The sequence below is a fragment of the Anarrhichthys ocellatus genome, unplaced genomic scaffold, assembly GCF_004355925.1.
Source record: "Anarrhichthys ocellatus isolate YVR2014 unplaced genomic scaffold, GSC_Weel_1.0 scaffold93, whole genome shotgun sequence".
NCBI classification, from domain to species: Eukaryota; Metazoa; Chordata; class Actinopteri; order Perciformes; family Anarhichadidae; genus Anarrhichthys; species Anarrhichthys ocellatus.
Genome location: NW_022280123.1, coordinates 1,460,974 through 1,476,898, shown reverse-complemented (window position 1 = coordinate 1,476,898; position 15,925 = coordinate 1,460,974). Strand labels below are relative to the sequence as shown.

Here is a 15,925-nt window from a genome sequence, read left to right as displayed (position 1 = left end):
GCAACAAAGAAAAAGAGAGCTGAAGAAGAAAGCGGCGGTGGAGAAAGATACAGAGAGCAGTCATCTCTCTCTCTGTGTAACTCTTTCTCTCTTCCGGATTGAGAATGAGGTTACAAAACAGTATCAAGTAATATTGATGCCTCTATATAATACAAGTAAAGAGCCTTCAGTGAAAAGGTTGGTTTTTTGTTCTCTCTGGGAGCCAACACAGACACCACGCTGTTGGAGGCCCAGACCATATTGCCGGGCCCACTGGGGGTAAGAGAGACAAGGGAGAACCAGAACCATGACTTTGCGGAGCAGACTGTCGGACCCTGCTGCAGTAAAATGAGAGGCTTTCTAAAGGGACTCTGGTGCTCGGAAAAAACTACCTCTTTTTTCCACAGGGACTTCCGACATCAACAATAAATGACAGTTCCTGGTGGTAGCTTTAAGACAACATATGTTTGATCAATGTAAAAAAAATCCTAACTGCTTCTAGCTAAAATGACGGCAGCGGAACACTACCACGATGTATGGTTGAATGAATAAGGTGAAACAAAAAGGCTTTGTAGCCCTTTTTATAAAAAGTAATGAAAATAATACGTTTTAGAGTAGTAGAGTAGAAAGCAATTGATAAAGCAGACAGGATGAGACACGTGTTGAGAATTGTTTCAGGTTTTAATGGTTTGGATTCGATCATATACAGTATATATTGTGTATACAACATACTGGGTCTCATGCATGAAATTAATTAAATCACAAACAAGTTGCAGTCTTTCCTTCTCATTTAGCATTCTGAATAAACAGTCTGTCCTCCCTGGGGAGCCAGGTTTGTCTGTGCCAGCGCTTTTCACTGGCAAAGCTGTGTTCACTGTTCATTGAGTCCCCCCCTCTCTCTTCCATCTCTAGATGTATCGGTGAGCCTGTTGTCCCTGCTGGTGACCACCTGTGGTCTGGCTTTGTTCAGCGTCTCTCTCTTTGTCTCATGGAAGTTATGCTGGGTGCCCCTGAGTGGCCGCTTCCTCCCAGATGTCCTCAAGGGGGCGCACTTTCTGGGAGGGGACCAACAGCCCGTCCTCACAGAGGTAAGGAAGGTGATGTTCACATTCAAAAGAGAAAAGCATTGATATGTCAAGCAACATTTATTTTGTCATATGACTCATTTATATTTTCTTTGTGTAAACAGAGTGTAGATATGAAATATGGACAAAGTCTCCATCTGCATAGTCACCCATAGGTTTCTGAGGAGCAGTTGTTAAGCTCAGAGTGGGTGGCTCCAGCATTTTGAGAAGCTACAGTTTTAGGCACCTCCATGTTGGCTATATTTCTTCAGCTCGAGAGGTTGCCATTTTGCGTGGCCACGATGCTTGAAGTTATAATCCTTATGTTTTAAAAGAAAAACATTTTTGTATTTTCCCTCCAAATGGGCACCTTCCCATCCATGCGATACACACTAATTCAACATCAGCTCCCTCCTGATGCCGCCTCCATCTAATACAAATAAATTGATATAAGAAGGGAGCAAACGACAGTTTCTTTCTGTTTACATGTAGCCATAGTGCAGTAGGTTCATAGCACATACCTACATGTAGCCATTACCACAATGTAAGCCATTACCACAGCTCCACTGGTTCAGTCCAGTGGATGGCCAGTCCTAAAGGAGCGATCAATACCCAAATGGCGTGCTAGGCTTAACTGTAGGCTGTTGCTACTATAGCATATTTACATTGCTGTAACTATTACACAAGCTGCTGTTGACGTATGCCATACAGGTGGACGGGGACGAAAGGGAGTACAGCGAGGATGGCTGTGTGAAGGAGCCTTCAGGACCCCTCTCGGCTGTGGCTGTCCCAGAGTCAGGCCTAAAGATAAGCCACACGTCTCCTGACATCCCACTGGAGACCCAGACCAAGGTGGAGAAAAACCAGTTCCACACTCTGGCCAGGGACAGGGTCCAGAGACAGATAACTGAGCCTACTTCGTCTGTACGGTCAGTACACCTCAAAACCCCAAAGCTACTGTCCATCTTTTGGCTTTGGCAGATTAAACACAGATGGACACACACAGACACCTAGACCTTTGATTTCAGATATACCTTTTTACAAAGTTGACAGCATACAATACATCAGGCTTAAGGACACAAAGTGGCACCAGCAGTGGCCTCACAGCAACAAAGACTTAACAAAGAAGAGTCAAACTAAATTGTTTGAATGTTTTTATTTGTCCACTTTTACACTTTGTTTCAGGCACAACTCCATCCGACGTCAGATGAACTTGTCTAATCCGGACTTCAACCCTGCTCAGTTCCAGCGCCAAGAGTCACTATCTGGTTTGGGCCGAATCAAACCAGAACTCTACAAGCAGCGATCCGTGGACGCAGAAGATGGCCGTCACCCCGACGGCTGTGGGCGTCTCCTCTTCGTCCTGAAGTTTGACTTTGACCTGGAGCAGCTGATCGTGAAGATCCACAAGGCCCAGGACCTTCCCGCCAAGGACTTCTCAGGGACTTCCGATCCTTACGTCAAGATCTACCTGCTGCCCGACCGCAAAACCAAACACCAGACCAAGGTGCACCGCAAGACACTCAACCCGGTGTTCGATGAGGTGTTTCTCTTTCCTGTGGCGTACGCCGAGCTGTCGAGCCGCAAGCTGCATTTCAGTGTCTACGACTTTGACAGGTTCTCTCGCCATGACTTGATTGGCCAAGTGGTGGTGGACAACTTCCTGGATCTTGCTGACTTTCCACGGGAGACTAAACTGTGCCGGGACGTACAATACGTGACCTCGGTGAGAAAGTAACTTTTATCCATTTCCTTAAATTCTATCACTATGTGGCTATCTCTCTTCCTCTCCTCCTTTGCAACACTGACGCTGCATGTCTTAGTAAAGCTTTCCATTTGTTACTGTCGGTACCAAGGTGGGTTGTTAATAGTGAGCAACTGACTAGAATGTAGCAGCATTATTACAGATGGATACATGTGTACGTCTGTTAGACCAGCAGTATCCATACCAACATAAATCCCATGCCCTTTGAGTTTGGCCAGAATCTGGTCAAACAGCCAAAAAGAGCACAAAACCCTGTAATAACAGCAGGGGGAGGTAGATATATCAATGGACTTGTGTCTCATTTCCCCTTCAAGTGGAACTAATCTGTGGTTTCAGGAGGCAGAAACATTGAAATATACTTAGACACAGTTAATGTTTAATGAAAGCAGTAGGAAACACTTGGGGGTAGTGACCCAGATCCACGCTGACATAAGACTGGGGTTGGTTTGACAGAGATATAGTGACACTGTCTATATTACATTATTCACTTTGATAAATCTACAGAGTTGGTACACTGAGTAACTCAGTAAGAAAGTTGGAGCCTCCTGCAAGGGAATTCCTCATGGTTAGCCGGTGTTATAGAGTGAAGAAGTCAGTCTGGTGTGTCTCAGTTTGGGATAGAAACTCTGGTTTTCCGGTCTATGGGCAAACAGGGCTACAGTTACTTTGCTCATGAACATGATCAGTTTATGGAATGACAATACATAAACATGTGAGATTCCATATTCAATTGATAGTTTATGGTATAGTATTTCATAACCACATTTTCAGAAACTACGTATTAAGACAGCAAGTAATAAGAGAAAATGTGTTATATTTTCACAGCTCACCGTCAGTAAATAACATAATTCTATACAGTACTTGAGTACTTCATGGACTGTTAGAGAGTTGCAGGCCTGCAAAGGTAGAGTTATATAAAAACCTCATCTCACATCTGTTAAGTGTAGATTTGTGTTATGTACACAACTGCTCTGTAACGATGAGTATTAATGTGATATCTCATTAGAAAGCTACGGTTCTTGTAATTCGATTTATGCAAACCATTTCAAGATACAATAACAACAGCAGGTACAGTTAACGTCTCTGTCAAACAAGCACTCCAAAAATAGCTGATAAAATATCGCCGTGACTCATAACGTCCCCCTTGTGCTTGCTAGTCCAGCAAAAACGGTCTTGTTTGATCGCTAAGGGTCCACTCGGTCTAATCCAGTAAAAGATTTAGTCTAAAACACATTAGTACGTCCATAAAGACCCACGGGGGGCTGTTGCATCATTTCAAATTAGCCAGCAGATATGATAACTCGCGATCATAATTCGGTGATTATTTCACTTTTCATGTCAACAGAGCCGAGATTTTCATCGCAAAATGGAGGCTGCATTCCGCCGGTTAGATTGACACCTCATTTGACCCAATAGGAGCTTCTATAGCCCGGTCACATTCTGGAACAGCCAACGAGAGTCCGCTTTGAAAGACAATGCCCGCCTCTCTTCTTTGGGTAAAGTTCGAGCCAATTGGAAACAGATCCTGTACAAACTCAGGCTCCATATAGCCAATGAAATTACGATGACAAGGATATGCAGATTTATCAGATTGAATCCTGGGAAAGTTGTCAAAACTGAAATTTTAAACCGTGAGTCAGGTACCTGAGACCGATTATCAAGAGCAAAGTCTGGTTCATGAGAATTTTCAAGAATCTGTGAAAGTTGACGATGGTTAAATATGTTATAACCATTAACCATACATTGACATAAATAAACTATAGTTCAAATTTCAGACACGGAGTTTATCGTAGTATATGCATTTTGACGTGGTGACACAAGCCTCCAAATGTGTTTTTACGCGGCCGCACTCTTAGTAAACCACGTGTAAAATATTAATTTTCTGTCGTATTGTTATCAAATTCTAACTTCTACCAGGTACCATGACTCCATCCTGTCGTAGGAGTGTGTTTTCCGGGTCATAAGTCCCAGCCATAGATAACTGCTGCCATCTGTTGGCCAAAACAAATCCAGGCGGAAATAAAATCCTTCTTTTTCAGTGTGTGGTAAACTCCATAGCTCAATGCCAGTAGCACATACAGTGATTCTGACTGTTTGTGAAGAAACTTCAGAGTGTTACCGTTCAATAGAGACTAAAAATAAAAAAAATAGCACAAATCAAAAAAATAGCAGAAATCATACCAAATGTTACAAAACATGCCACTTTCTCAGAACCCATCGACGAGCTGTCTGATGATCATTTAACCTCTGGGCGCAACGACCAATATTTTGCTCGTGAAGCTCAGAGACTTGCCATACAAACATCAGTTTGCTGTGGGTGTCCATGGGTTATTTGAATGGGTTTTTGGTTAGATGCCAGAAATAAGGTCTCTGTTCAACACAAGCTGAAGAGATTTTAATGTTTTGTTGTGCAACAGAAAATACGTCAGTAAATTTCCAACTGTGAATTTTAGGTATCTTAAAAAAGGCGGTTGCTAACAAAACGTCTTCACGCCGACTCGTCCTCCTTCACAGCCCGTTTTGTATACTCGACTTCGTGCCAACGTGGTTGTAGTTCGTTTTATAGTCTAACGTTAGCTTTTTACTTCTAACGACTGCATTCACGCTTCAGAAATCATAAAAGTGGTGTTCATTCGTGAAGATTATCTTGATGAACAAAACGTGTAAGTATTACAAATTTGAATTTTCCACAGAGCATATTCTCTGCAATAATCCAAAAACGAAATATCCCATTGGCTTTTTGTCGATGGAACCAGTGCGATGCTAACTTCCGGGTTGGCCTACGACAATATGTCATCCCTGAGGCACTCTATTAAGTGGCTGCTTTCCAAGGTAAATAGAAGCGAGTCCTGCTGGTTATTAATAGAGAGTTAGATCACTAAAATCAACTGTTTTCAAAACATTTACATATGAATAAATACATGTCTTGATATTTTTGTATATTTACGAAACTTTATGCAATTGTATACATATCATTTGCATGAGTTTATGTCACTTGCCTTTTGCTAAGAAACCCATGAAACTTCATATCAACATATCAGTGTTTTGGGGAAGCTAACCCTGGCGTCTAGAGTGTGGCCTGATTTTTTGGGAGAGACTTTGAACCTTACGCCGACAACATCTGCTCCTCATCAAGTAATTAAGTTCAAAGTTGCAGAAAATGATCGTTAGCTGGGTCAGCACTCAACCAGCTCTGACCTGTTATTGCAGCACTAACAACAGACCCTTGTTGGAGAATGCTGCCAACACACACACACACCCACACTTATCTTATTAGAGCCCAAATATTGTTTTAACACCTTCCAGCTAAATAAGGTCAGTATAAATGGGTCAGAAGCTCCTCTGAGGCATCCAACTTGTGAACTATAGCTACCCTGTCTCCTGTGTCCAAGTCTGAGGTGTCAACTTTCTAAATATAATCCCTTATTAATCATCCATTCACCCAACACAGACTGCAATCAGCAATGCAAACTACTGGGCTTTTCCAACTCAGGGTATAATGTGTTTACTTTGAGCAACTTTGGCATACTTTTGTCTTCCAAAGCAAGAAAATAAGATTTGTTGTATTTCAAGATATATTCATTTTTTTAATTTTACCCAATTCACAAACAAAACTAGACTGAATACTAATCATGCACAAACTACGTATGAACTTAACAAGTAATTAAACCAAACAAATAACTAGCAAAATAAATTACTTTCAAAAATCTAATCCAAATAAAGCAAACAGCTAGAATAATAATGTTAGTAAAATGAAAAGTAAATACTAACAACAGATAAATAGTTCCTAATATTTCTTTTGGCGATCAAATCTGATGAAATGGATTCTTGAGATGGCACATGCTGTTGTAATCATGCTGCATTAAGAGAAGCATGAATTAATTAGGTAATGTTCACCATGATAGTGCTGATTTTTCCTGTACATGTTTGACTGTCTTTACAGCCATCTGAAGGAAGCAGATATCTGCTCCATCTGTATTCTCTAACTGGAGTTATGATGTCACTGTAAAACCACAAGGTTTCAGCGCAACCAGCATCAGACTGTTGTAAAAAATAACCACAGAAACCTCCGTTTTGATGTGAACATCAATGGTGTTGCTTCAATTAATTATTCTACACAGTTTCTTCTGCACGTCAACAGGCGTGTTGGAGACTGACACATTGAAAACAGTTCACACAGCTCCACAAAGAAATTGTGAATCACTATAATTTATTTATAACACACGCGCACACACACACACACACACACACACACACACACACACACACACACACACACACACACACATAGGTTTCTTAAATTGAAACCTTCCAATCTTCATTTTCTGTCCCCTCCCCCCACTGTGAATATATATAATGGTTTGATTAGGGAATATATATGATGTGATGATTATACATAGAGGAAATAGAAAAGCATATTTGGTGTCTATTGCATTATTGGCCGTGAAGGTCTGAGCCCCACAACCCGCCGGTGTGTTTGAAAGGCATGTATTCTTTAAAAAAATAATAATTTAAATTGCAAAAAATACAGCATTTATCATCAACAGAAACTGTGAAATCATTAATTATTGTTGGATGTTAAAATTTCTAAAAGTCCTTGTATAAATCACGAATACATGCTTCCGTCTGGAAAAACAACCAAATCCAGCTTAAAATAGTGATTTTTCATTTTAAATTGTTGGCAAAAAACAGCTGTTTACACTAACCACATCCTGTAAAAGACATTGAATTCTGTGCTCCGCGATGCAACTGGGAAGCCACGATTGACTCTACTGAGACTCACAGTCACATGACTAGAATTCAGTGAACCTTTGACTGAACTGCAGGCTGTTTACACTGAGCAGAGTGGAGAGAGATGTTGTAAGTAAAGGTTGTAAAATAGCAGTGGTGGGCCGCCAGGGCCAGCTAAGCCTTCTCTGCTGGCCTAAACAGAATCACAAAATTATAGCTATTTTATAGCTAGAACTTGGGACGGCACATACCTGTCACTCAAAATGTCCGCGGCCTTAATTATCTATAACATTAAGTCTTGATATATTTTAAACAATTGAGTTATACAAACCCCCCCCTACAGGTGTCATGAACAAGAATATTAGCTTTAGGGCCCAAAAAACATCTTTTGTTTATGTCTACTCTAAAGTTGGTCATTTTAACAGGGACTGACTTGCTTTTGGAGCCAGCCTTAAGTGGCCATTTGAGTGTTTTCGGCACTTTCGAGTCATTTTTCAGCCCCGGAAGTTGACACTTGGTTAAACCATCTTTTCTTCTTTTCAAAGTATAAACCACCCTACAAAAGATGAATAGTTATCAGACAATTGAGAAATGAGTTGATCTTTTTTATATTTTTGTAAATTTGTGTTAAATTATGGTCTCATTAGCTATCAAGCTTGCTAATTGTATGGGAAGAGTATCTGTAATGTACTGTATATGTATGAACACGTAATATAAAGAGAAAATAGTGTGAGTCGGAAACAATTAGTTCTCTGATCTCTCATCTATCTTGGCTTGCTTCAGTGTTAGCTTAAGCAAGCCAACTAGTCGTTTGAGTAGTCACTGCATCACCAAGAGTGTAGAACAGGGTCACTTGACTTACTTTGCCCGGAGAGACATGGGAGCGTATGTTTCCTCCCCTGGTACTTTTTTTTAGAACATACAAGCTTTATTAGTCCATCTGAATGCTTTTTGATGCACTCTAGCACCTTATTTACATTAAAAAGTACACAAAAATTGACCATTGTGAATCAATTAATTTACAATGTGAATTAGAAAATGATAGGCGGGCCATTTGGCTTGAATAACATTTTGCATTTCGAGGATGAATTGCATGTTGCCAAGTCTTGTGTGACAATTGACTTTTACACTACATTAGCAGCTATAGTTTTTCAGGTTATCAGGTTTTTAAAGCGTTATTTTGGTTAATGTCTTTCCTAATAAACAGACCTGCGTGAGAGCTTACCTTTATGAGTCTCTGGAGAGTTTTGTGGTTCATCATTAGAGCAAACTCTCCAGACTCATTGCTCGGTCCTTACCTCATTACGAACCATCCAGTAATCCATTTGGCTCAATTTGCAGTCAATCAGCCGACCAATTGAATACATCGTTTCCTGAGATGTTAACATTTGTATAATGAATAAATGCCAATGGTGAGTTCCCTCATTTCTTGCTCAACTGGTGGAGATGTGTCGTATTTAATGATTTTGAGTGTCAAGAGACTTCCCAGCTTGTTCACTGGATTGATTCAATTTGCTTTGGGACATCATGCTGTTATATGTGCTTGCCTATTTTCTCCTCAGCTGTAGATTATTCTGAGACAAAGACATTAAAGAGCTCAGAGATGCTGCCAGGGCCAGTCAATACTATTGACTGCAGTCTCGTTGGCTTGTAATTCGGACATTGATAAATGGGGTCAGCATGTGCATATGCCGTGTGTGTAAGTATGTGGTTAATTCAGTAAAGGAGGTCCCCATTTCCCAACAATGGCAAATGGTAACATATAACATGCACTTGTCCTCCCATGTGCCCTCAGGGACTAAGTGAGAAATATGATTCCCTAGATCAGGGGTCGCCTACACGCAGCGATACTCTGTAGCATTCATTTCTGTTGCTTGGTCTCAGTCTGCGTTGGAGGCTACCTGAACTCTGTGGAGTGAAGGACACGCCATCCTGTCCATTTGTTTTATTCCACTAATCGATACCTTCTGGTGATGCCGTCGAACATCAAAATGTTTGAAGTGTATTCACAGACAAATCCGACTTCAGTTTAACACTGTCGGCATTTAGTTTGACACAAATTGTGAGCGTGATTAACCTGTCTAACTGGGCTAAACCAACCAGCGTGCCACAGCGCCACAACTGGTGCGCTGCCAATGCTTACATTTTTAACTCTCGCTAAGTAACACTTAAATATTTTTCAAGAGAACCAAGCTAGCTGTTTACCTTCGTTCCCAGTCTTTATGCTAACTGTGTCCTGGCTCTAGCTTCATATTTAGCACACGGAAATGAGGGTGGTATAGATCTTCTCTTCAAATATCTGTAAAACACTCCCGGTTTACAACAGGCACTACTAAATTGTCCCGGTTTAACCACAATGAAAATGTTGAGAATATTGTTATACTTGTTTTCAGCGTTTATTATGCTCCGTCTCATTAACGAAATATAGAAACAGAAACAACACACCCTGCTCCTAAATGTCAATCAGTATGATGTTGCCATGGCTGTTGCTATGACGCTTGCAGCTCTTTTCTGACTGTCAGTACTATTTTGTGTTTTGTTATTAAAAGGTATCTGACAATCAATAGTTTTATCGCACCTATGCAATCCGTGTGTTTCCTGTGTTAGTAGTGTTTTGGTGGATTTTCGGCGCTGTCTATGGTGTTGATGTGTGGGATATGTGTGTAGGTGTGCTAAAAGCGATGAAACAATAGACCTTTCTCACAGCAGTTTGACTTGTCATAAACAGGAAGAGCACAGGTGTTACTAATTACGCTATATATTATATTCAACTGGCCAAGTTATATTCAAGTGGCCAAGTGACGCAGCGTGAATGAAATCAAAGCAGCTAAACAGATTTCAGCCACATTAATTTCATCATTCACACCTGGGCTTCTTCCCTATTGTCTTCTGTGAAATGGGTCCATTGTCCCCCATCCTGATTAAAACCGGGACCCCTCGTGCGTTTTCAAAATATGGGCTCCCTAAATTACACTGGTATTTCTGAATGAATGTGGTACAGATTTAATGAAATGCTATGTATTGGATCAGAAAGCACCTTTGTTAGAGGGCAACTTTTGATATGCTCTCACACTCTTTTCTTAGATACTTTGAGACAAATGTCCATATACAGTATACAAAACAATAGATAGCACATAATTGATGAGAGGCCTATTCATGAGACAGACTTTTAAATTTCCTTCGAAAGCTGCAACGTACTCAGTCTCATGGCTTTCCACTGCATTTACTCGTCTACAAATCAGCTACCAGTTCTGTGTGTATCTGTCTCACTATTCTTTACTGAGAGTTATGACGGATATGTAACCCGATTCTGCCAGGGTACATTCATCTATACAGCTCAAGTTCAGCCTCGGCAGTGATTTATTTACTTCCACCATGTTCAGCCAGGCAGATACTGTATATTGTACTGTTGATTGGCCTTCGTGTAACGGGATCTCCGATGTTTAAGTGAGCTGAACAAACTCTCATGCCATGGAATATTAGTACTCAACTCAGTTCAGCTCTTTTGTCATGCGAACGTCATCATTAAAGTATATTATATATAAAAATTATATTGGGAAACGATTACAAGTGTAGAATTTAGTTCTTGCTAACATTAGAATTCAGTAAAATATCTTGGATATCGCATGTTTTTACATCTTATACACTGAGACTTAGCCCCCAAAGGATTTCCATTTTTTTCAATTAAAAGAAGAAAAAAAAGAAAACAGTTGCAGTGACAGATGTGGCAGCAGAATAATTATTCTCAACACTAGGAACAGGGAGGTTACTGAGTAGACATGGCTACTACTGGCAATGAGTTAGAGAAAAATATTCATGGCTTATTGGAGTTTTAAATCAAAAAGATGACCATGTATTCTGCTGTGTAGATAATATACCTCTACACATTTATGTGCTTTGCATTTGCATTGTGTGACTGGTGACTGAGGTTTTCACAGCTTTGAATAATTGCTGCTTTTATGCTGTAGGAATGCAGGAATTTGAAAATGGGAACACTATAAGCAAGGCAAGGTAACTTATACAACTACTGTAAAGTTTTTCCAATGACTACTAGTGTCTCATGTCAAATCTAGATTAAATCAAGAGCACCAATTAGTAAATAGTGCACACAAGTTATTTAATTGAGAGCAAGCAAACTGACTACAATCCAGACGCAGTATGTTCTTTTTTTTTGGTATGTAAACTGCAAAAGCTTCTGAATATAGTACATACTGTCTGAAGGGAGCGTTTAAAAAAAAATAACCCTGATAATGTTGTAGTGATGTCATCAGGGTTATCTCAGCTTGGTCGTGGAGACTACACATTTTCAACATAAAACCCATTTCTTTCAAAAAAGAGTTTAAAGGTTGTGGGTGTTTACCAAGTAAAGGGTTGAATGAAAGATGCTACTGAGTTGCATTATGGGAAATGGAGGATCCAGGTTTTTTTGGAGCTTGGCCCATAATTGGGTAGTCCCATTAATAATAATTGGTATCTGAGGCTTTTATTTTTTTATTTTTTTATTTAAATGCAATTTAGAAATACTTTTTTATTTTTTAAATTTACTGCTCTTTAATTTGGTACATGTGCACTTTTACCATGTCCCCAGTGCAAAGTAACAAACCTCTACAATAACTATGAGTGTAACAATATAGTAATATTTTTTTTACCATTTTCATCATTTACTGTGTCCCTGAAGTCATTTTCTGCCCTGTAAGTTACTATATCCTCATTTCCCCCCAAAAAAGACTACAATGCCATTGAGACCACTTTTAGGAAGTGACATGATTGTTTTGGATCGAACTCAAACGAGGAAAGTAGGGTAAGAATAACCTTTCACTCATGTGAAACTGTGGTTAAATCATGAAGAAATTTGGTCCGATCAAAATAATTTTGATAAAGTTATTGTTCTGTTTATGTGTAGAAGGTTAGCTAGCTAAATCTGGATCACTCCCAGAGCTATGGCTAACGTAGCTCCAGATTTTCAACCCTGTAATGTTCCACAATAAACCAATACAAACCAGTCCGGTGTTAAAGAATATTATTTATAAAAGTTTAACAAGCCACTATTCTTATATAATAAAAGTAATAATAAAAAAAATATATATATATTTTAAAGTTATAAGGCAGAATTGTTGCTGCATAACAGGAATGACTCAATCGCTATAACAAATATTACATTTCTCGGTGTCAACCCCCTTCTGCCAGATCATAACAAGATGAAGCTACGATAATGGCGAGAAAAAAAGCCCATGAAAATGACAAGCGGACAAATCTCGTCCCAAAACAAGAGTGAATCCGGGCTTGGCTTTAATTCGCTGGCGAGCACACTGATTTTCGTTGTTTACAAATTGCTACAAGCAAATCCTACTCATTGTGCCTTTAAACATAACACACTTTTAGAGGAGGAGGAAAATAGGACGAAAAAATATTGAGAAAGAGCAGAGAGAGATCGAGTTAGGCTACATCCACACTACTCCATTTCCATTTGAAAACGCATATGTTTTGCTACGTTTACACTGAACGTCCACACTACGCCGGCGTTTTCGAGCACCGAAAACGGAGGAGTTTGAAAACGCTCCTGAGGACGGATAAGTTTGAAAACTCCGGGTTGCGTTTTCGTGTGGATGGCCGAAACCGGATAAGATTAGAAACGATGACGCCCACACCCGCGTTCGCTACTTGATTGGTTCTTAGCAGTCATGACGTGTCCTTCCCTGATTCGTCACACACCTATCACGTGACCCTTACCCGGAAGCTCACTAACAACAACATTGATTACCGATCAACTACCAGGTTAATCCAACATGGACAACTGATTGCAGGCGATGCTGACCTTGTTGTCTTTACTAGCAGCTGTTGTTCAGTTAAAGTCTGCATTATTACAGAGGAAGCAGCTGTTATTGGAGCGATTAGCGAGCGGCGTGACCAGCGGCGTTACTAGACCTACAGAGAGGCTTGTAGATAAAGCCTCGCTGCCCCTTAGGGAGAGAAGGTGCTAGTATTATAATTGGAGAAGATGGACTGTCCACACTCTCTCTGTGCTTTATTGGAACGCTTTCAAGCACCTTTCTAATTCCATTGGCCAAGCACAAGTAACCATAATCCTGACCACAGGCTTGATTTGAGTGCTCAGAGGAGTAGCGGAAGCGAGCGGCACTGTACAGTCTGAAAACTTAAGTGTTGCTTCATGAGTGTGTGTGTTGGGAGGAGGATATCACATTATCTGCTGAAGGGCTAAAGGGTTTTCTGCAGGTTTGTGGGAGTGTCTACCAGTTTGCGTTTGTGGGTGTGTGAGTTCCTGTGCTTGTGCCAGAAATTCATACATGTGTTTCACCTTGGAGACAGCACAAGCTGTAAAGTAACAATGATGATGTAGTGTCAGAGGTGGATTCTGCCTCAGCAACTCGTGTGATGAATCAACTCATCACACAGATCAAAATGTCACAGATCCTGAACAACTCTGCTCCTGTTTGTAAGTGTGTCTTTGTGTGTGCACATGTGTGAGCGCATGTGTGTTTCAATGCTTGCAGGCGTGTCGATGCTGACATCCGTGATGAATCAACTAATTTTGTTCAATTTGATTTTCAGCGATTTTCAGCAGAAGACCCAGAGCAGTAGCATCCTAATGTGTGTGTGTGTGTGTGTGTGTGTGTGTGTGTGTGTGTGTGTGTGTGTGTGTGTGTGTGTGGCGGCCCATATAGACTGACTTCAATTAATCCTAATCAGCATCAGAAAGAGTAAATATTGATGTCCAAGGGATACAATGATTTTCCAGTTTCAGCAGTAGTGACCTTTAAGTAGGCTTTCTATCTAATTGGTCGCTTCTGACAAAGACTAAGTACAAAATCACTAACATCCTGTGTATTAATCATTGATTGGAAGGAATGCTTTTAGACACATCAGATAGTTGTGTTAACCTGCAAGGTGTCCATTGAAATACAAAGCACATTAATTCAGAGAAGCAAGAGAGAGTTTATGTTATAATAGTAGAGCTATCAGTACATTTATTGACTTTTATTTGCAGATGCTTAAACAACTGGAACCACATCAGCCAGTTGTCATTTTCCTTTTAAAATTCCTTGTAGTGATTAAGTATCCAAAATTGGGGGCATATCTATATTCCCAGGGTCTTATATTTCCAAGGTGCTTTGTCAGTTTCCTATATTACAAAAGTCCTATGTTCCCAGGGTCTTATGTTCCCAAAAACCTGTTCCCAGAGTGTTATATTTCCAGGGTCCTACATTCCCAGGGTCTTATATTTCCAAGGTCCTTTGTCAGTTTCCTATATTGCAAAAGTCCTATGTTCCCAGTGTCATACGTATATATCAAAAGTCCTATCTTCCTAGTGTCTTATGTTCCCATGGTCCTATGTTTCCAGGGTCCTATGTTCTCAGGGTCCTATATTTCCAAGATCCTATGTTCCCACAGTCCTATATTTCCAAGGACCTATGTTTCCAGAGTATTACATTTCCAAGATCCGACATTCCCAGGGTCCTATATTAAAAAAGTCCTGTTTTCCCAGGGTCCTATGTTGCCAGGGTCCTATGTTCTCAGGGTCCTATATTTCCAAGGTCCTATGTTCCCAGAGTATATATCCAAGGTCCTACATTCCCAGGGCCCTATGTTCCCATGGTTCTATATTTACAAGTCCTATGTTCCTTGGATGCTATGTTTACAGGGCCTTATGTTCGAAGGGTCCTTTGTTCCCAGTGTCCTATGTTTCCAGGATCCTATTTTTCCCAGTACAATATTCTATGTTTCCCAGTTCAATATTCCAACACACATTAAGTAGGTCAAACTTTTTCGAAGGTATAATGTTGTCAGGGACTCATTTTCCTAGGGTGCTATTCAACTTCATGCTACGTTCCCTTTGATGAGCAGCTGATAGCACGTCATATTGAGAGAATAGAGCTGGAGAACATCTTTTGCAGGTTTCCATTTTGTGCTATAGATCTGGGGAACAAGCCAGTTCTAATTCCAAGCTTGTCAAAAACATACTTAGTTGAGCCCAAACCACTATCTTTTCCTAAACCTAAAAAATGTGTTCCCTAAACCTAAGTGACACCAAGGGGTACCCAGTGTGTTTTAAAAGGGATGCTAAGGGGTCCTGACCAAGCATTTGTATGTGACAAGTTGGGACTGAGAACAGGTTTGGGGAACATAGGACCTTGGGAACAAAGGACCCTGGGAGAGAACATGTAGAACTTAGGTACATAGGACTTTGGGAGAGAACATGTAGAACTGGGGATCATAGGACCCTTTGTTATGTTCCCATTATGTGACTCATAAATCTGGGGAACATAGGAGCCTGGGAACATAGGAGTGACCCCTCCAAATATGTTGTACAATTTTGGCTGTTTTCACTTCTTATTTAAGATTCTGTAACAGGGAGGTCTGTGTCAGC

The 15,925-nt window shown here is 40.4% G+C and overlaps 1 protein-coding gene across 2 annotated transcripts in view; it reads left to right on the top strand.

Moving 5' to 3' along the window:
- syt9b (synaptotagmin IXb) overlaps positions 1-15,925 on the top strand; it is a 59,340-nt gene that overhangs the window by 14,334 nt on the left and 29,081 nt on the right. For both annotated transcript variants that reach the window (XR_004213779.1, XM_031875646.1), the window contains exons 2-4: positions 892-1,067; positions 1,755-1,972; positions 2,229-2,769. Coding sequence is in view for 1 of the 2 variants with exons in the window: in XM_031875646.1 (XP_031731506.1) it covers positions 892-1,067; positions 1,755-1,972; positions 2,229-2,769 (935 nt within the window). In the remaining variant the exon portion in view is untranslated. The remainder of the gene's footprint in view (positions 1-891; positions 1,068-1,754; positions 1,973-2,228; positions 2,770-15,925) is intronic.